Raw genomic sequence first — 5,392 nt, forward strand, 5'->3', positions numbered from 1 at the left:
ACATCGGGAGATTCTATCAGAACATCAATCTGAGTGTAGAGAAACTGAAGATAATTGGTAATTATTTCTCATACTATACTCTGATGGAGATCCTAGATTCCAATCCTCTCATCGACACCATCGACCTCACGGGCATCACGTATTTTGTACACCAAGCTGAACTAATGGGCCTTTTAAAGCAAGAACATCCACCTCATATCAGGACACATAAAATCCTACTTCCACGACGAGAATCCTTCGAGAACAACAAGATTCCTGACCGTGTCAAGCCCGGCAACAAACCCTATAGAATTACTCTAGAAATAATTTAGTCTATAATAGTAGATACGTAACAATAAACATAGAATTATTTTTCTATATTAAGAGCAAGTATTAATTGGATTTGTCTTCGGAAAATTATTTCCTTTGTCAAGCTCGGCAACAAAATAAGTCCAATTAAGAGACAAAAAAAAATATTATAAACTAAATTTGAACACGGGAGAATCTTCTCCGTTTCCTTTATAGGAAGATTCAAATTTTATTAATAAAAAGAAAACCAAATTTTATACAAATTAAATAACCCAAGCTAAGTAATTAATTAGAAGTAGTATAAATTGTTTCAGTTACAGATATGGAGCTATCACTCGGAGCAACGGTCCTAAACCCTGGAAACATTAAGTAAAATGTAGGATAACGTCTGAATAATAAAGATAAAGAAAAAAGATAAAGAAAAAAAATTAGAATAAATTAGCAGGAGTACCCTTGTGCCTGGTGATAGGCCCAAATCTAATCAATAAGGATCCAGAATATTGTAGTTAGCCATAGCTATTGTAGAATATAGTCTATAAGAATAAATAAAAATAAGGATAAAAGAAAATTTGAATAAGCGAGAATCTTCTCCGTTTTTCTTTAGAAAATTTCAAATTTTATATAGTATTCAAAAATAAAAAAAAAAAAAAAAAAAAAAAAATTTTTGGAAAAAAAAAAAAAAAAAAAAAGGGTATTTTTAGATTTTAGCCTGTATGTTCAGGGCATTCTAGTATTAAGGATATAATTATATCGTAATACCAAGACATTATAATAAATAAATGAAAATAGCGATAAGAAAAAAAAAAAATTTTTGAATAAGCGAGAATCTTCTCCGTTTTCCTTTAGGAAAATTCAAATTTGATAGTATATGACCCAAAGAATAAAAAAAAAAAAAAAAAGAGAAAAAAAAAAAGAGAAAAAAAAACTGTTCTTCTAACAGGGAGAATCATCTCCGTTTCCTTTCAGGAATATATTTTCTTTTATAATGAAAACTTCGAAATCTTATTAAAATTAAAACCTCTAAAAATTTAAAGAAAATTTTATTAATAAAAGAAATTCATGGTCGGTTCTAGTAGGGGTTTCCAAATTTCCTAAAGTAGGTCTTAAATCTCCTGATTTTTCACCTGTAACCTTCTTCCAAAATGAATCTTTATCTTGTCATCAATGGGCATAAGCCCGGTTTATATCAAACCTGGAAGGAGTGTCACGAACAAATAGCTGCATACCCGAACCCCATCTTCAGGTTAGTCCATTCGCAGGAGGAAATGGACCAGTGTCTACAGAGCTGGCATGATATAGTGAGTTCATCCAAAAGAGATGCAGACGTAATATTTGAAAGGAACGGCGACGGAAGAATCCAAATCTACACCGATGGATCTTGCTTTGGAAACGGGACAACGAAACCAGCTGCAGGACTTGGAGTTTACTTTGGACCGAATCATCCCAAAAATCTGTCTCTGCCTTGTGTTAATAGGAATACTAATAATGGGGCAGAACTAGAGGCAATACTACAAGCAATAGAAATCATTATAGAACTCAACTTGATCAAAATTGATATCCATACAGATTCAGAATTCCTATGCAATAGTTTAAATTTATGGTACGACGATTGGGAAGGAAGAAACTGGTTAACATCGACAGGTAAACCCGTCACGTACAAGAATGAAATGATTCATATAAAGCAGCTCATGAAAACTCGGGATATTCGTATCCTTCACGTTCCAAGCCATCAAGGAGTTTTCGGAAACGAGCAAGCAGACCAACTGGCTCGCGAAGGAGCAAGAAGATCGAGCGCAATCCATCAGGGTTCGAGTCATCGTAACCAGTCGTCCATCAACTGACAAGATCCAAGGAGTGGGGAACCCCTTAGATCTCGGGGGGAAAATGTTATGTCCGACTCGAGAACTTATTAAAAATTTTTTTTAATAAGAAACAAAATAATGCATATTAACGCCAAGTTCTTGCGTCTCTCATTCTCTCGATCTTCCTTACTTCCCCACCTAAGACCTTTTTAAGTTACTCTAAATGCGCGGGACACCCATAATTAACATTGACATATATTGAATTGTGTCAACGGGACATCTCGTACTATGCAACTCACTAAAAGAAACCCCTACCTAGGACCGGATCCCATGGTCGGAGCGTTTAAAATTTTTCAAGAGCAAGTTACTCTACCGAGCACAGGCTTGCTTTCCGGTCATAAGCTGATTTCGAAGTTTTCAGCGAAGAGTCGCAATCAGGTACAGCGGTATCCTCAAATCATTTAAATTACAAAGAAAAAAAAGTATAAATATATATAAAACAAAAGTATACAAAAATAAATTAGAATAGAGAAATCTATAATAGTTTCGAGTTTTGATAAGTGATTGTTGGTGAAATTGCTAGAAAGCATCGTGTAATTTTTATAATTGTGTAGTGGATCAATAAATATTAAAGAAAAATTATTAATATAAAATAGAAGAAAAACTGTTATTATTTCGATTATTTCATAAGTGAACCTTGTGTAGCCTTCAGAGGCATAGGGTAGTTAAGTGCAGACGTGCACCTAGTTAATAAATAAAAAAATTTTGAAACCATAATAAACAAAAAAAAAAGGAATTTGAATACGAGAGAATCTTCTCCGTTTTTCCTTTTGGAAAAATTCAAATTTTAAATTAAGAATAAAGAATAAATAAAGAAAAAAAAAAAAACAACGAAAGTAAATAAAGCGAAAAGAGAAGGAGTAAGGCAGATCATCCACTAGCCGAGAACCAGAGGGAGATCCTGAGGATCCAAGGATACAGGGTTCCTGGACCATCAGCCATTCAAGGTAATACAAGGAGCAGAGAGGACATAAAAGTAAAGCGGCACCTGCAAGTAGTAAGTCTCGATTTTAATTGCTGGAATATCTTTCTTTTTATTTACCCTATTTCACGGCCATCCTGGGGAAAGTTCTACTAAGTTAATTATCGATTTATAAATAATTTGTCTAATTATTTATTTTATTTACCGAAACACCCTATAAGCGAACTTGATAAAAATTATATAGAGAGTGAGAGAGTCAGACTTGCAATCGAAACGATTCCCAAAACAAAATAAAATAAACAATTGAGCATTTCGCTCAATTGGAAAAATACATTAGTTAGTCCGAGCGTCTTCCAATCACGTTACCAATAAAAATTATTAAAGATATTTAATAAACGAAAAATCCCGGACATAACATGCATAAGCATCATATTTTTTTTTTTAAAGAGGGGAAATACTGTAGCGAATACATCACCCCGTATGAAAAAACCATATACTGTCGATCTATAAATCTATAAAAAAATATATGGTAAATAACTGAACATATATGGTGGCAAAATTATTAATATTGATTAATATATGATTTATCGTATATAATAATTTATACGTTTAACATTATAATAATCCATATCATTTATAAATATGTGATTATATACATGTGATATTGTATCAAAAATTATATGTCCGCTTTATATATTAATTTATAACGTAAAATATATGTTTCATCTTATAAATTAATCTATTGTTTTAATATTATTATAGTCCATATAATTTAGAATATATGTAATTGTATACATATGATATTACATCTCAAATTACATTCTCATTTTATATATAAACTTATAATTTCAATATTATAATAATTACGATATTATTATACATAAATAATTTAAAAAATACACTCATACCAAAAATTAAAGGAACAAAAAAATTTTAGAAATTTTTTAGTGATTTTTGCAAGACTGTAACTTCATGAAAAATAATCGTATCGAGATATAAAAAAAGCATTTCATAGCTTGAAATCTCTAGTTTTATATTTGTGCAAATATATATAAACATATATCTATGTAAATATATATTTATATACATTTATACAAATATATGTGAACACATATTTATATAATTATATATTTACATGCATAAATATTATATTTCAGTCATGTAATTAAATCATATGTCTTATCATATAATTTAAAGTATAGTATAAAATATTATAAGCAATATTTATAAGTTAGCATGTAAAAAAAATATATTATCGATATAATGTTGTAAATTATAAAATCATATAATATTTCGGCAAAATTTTGTATATGACTCCATATATGACTTCTTATAATTCCATATAATTTATCATATATTTTGAATTATACTGAAGCTCATATATTGCTTTTTCATACGGGACTACTCATATTATTATAACTTAGAATTCCGGCTGAGTTCATTAACCATCGATCATCATCGATGGCTGAAAATTATTTCCCCCACGCGGTATATATTTTCGGCAACGGACAGCGACACAGTACATAGTACAGTACACACGTACAACAAAGAGATACCCGGCAACTAGATAAACACATCTTATGCGACTAGCATTACTTTGTATTATACAATTCATCAAATAAAACTAATTATTTATTATTTTGCTAACACAAATAATTGGAGTCACATAAATTTATTAACGTAGTGATTAAGATCCTATAAACCTCATCCCAGTCACTATATATGGGGCATTCCACGCCAAATCGACCACTTTTGACCCCGACCCCTTTCGATTTGGCTGAAAATTTTTTTTCCTTTTATACCCGATTAAAATCATTTTTCAGAAAATTTTCAAATTTTTTTACCCAACCCAAAAAAAGTTATGAGTTTTTCAAAAATAAGGCTTTTATTTTATCAAATAGCTATAACTTCTTCAAGAATTGACTAATCGGGACGTTTTTTTTTTCAAAATTTTTGTCATTGAATGTACTTTAAAAAAAAAAATACAAAAAAATTTTATGATGATAAACTCTATGAAATTTTCAGTTTTTTTGAAAAAAACCGTGATTTTCTTGAAGTACGTCATGTTTTATTTTTTTTTTTATTTTCTCAAAAAAAACTTCATTTAATGCTGCAATTTTTCCCGCCAATCCTAGAGTGGGCCGACTATTCCTTCTATTTTTTTTTATCAATTGAAAAAAAATTTTTTGCCCAGTTGGGCTTATTTTGCTAAACATCAGTCTGGAAATTTTCGAGGATTTATAGATGACATCCGGCTTTGAATAATTGAGACGAAAAAATTCATTGATAGTGGTAATCCTCCAAAATAAGCCCAACTGGG

The 5,392-nt window shown here is 30.4% G+C and overlaps 1 protein-coding gene across 1 annotated transcript; it reads left to right on the forward strand.

Moving 5' to 3' along the window:
- The first annotated feature begins 1,430 nt into the window (after positions 1 to 1,430).
- On the forward strand, positions 1,431 to 2,129 carry LOC130675035 (ribonuclease H1-like). Its single transcript, XM_057480489.1, has one exon. It carries the CDS (start codon positions 1,431 to 1,433, stop codon positions 2,127 to 2,129), a length of 699 nt encoding a protein of 232 aa, XP_057336472.1.
- The last annotated feature ends 3,263 nt before the right edge of the window (positions 2,130 to 5,392 follow it).

The sequence above is a fragment of the Microplitis mediator genome, chromosome 9, assembly GCF_029852145.1.
Source record: "Microplitis mediator isolate UGA2020A chromosome 9, iyMicMedi2.1, whole genome shotgun sequence".
Classification (NCBI taxonomy): Eukaryota; Metazoa; Arthropoda; class Insecta; order Hymenoptera; family Braconidae; genus Microplitis; species Microplitis mediator.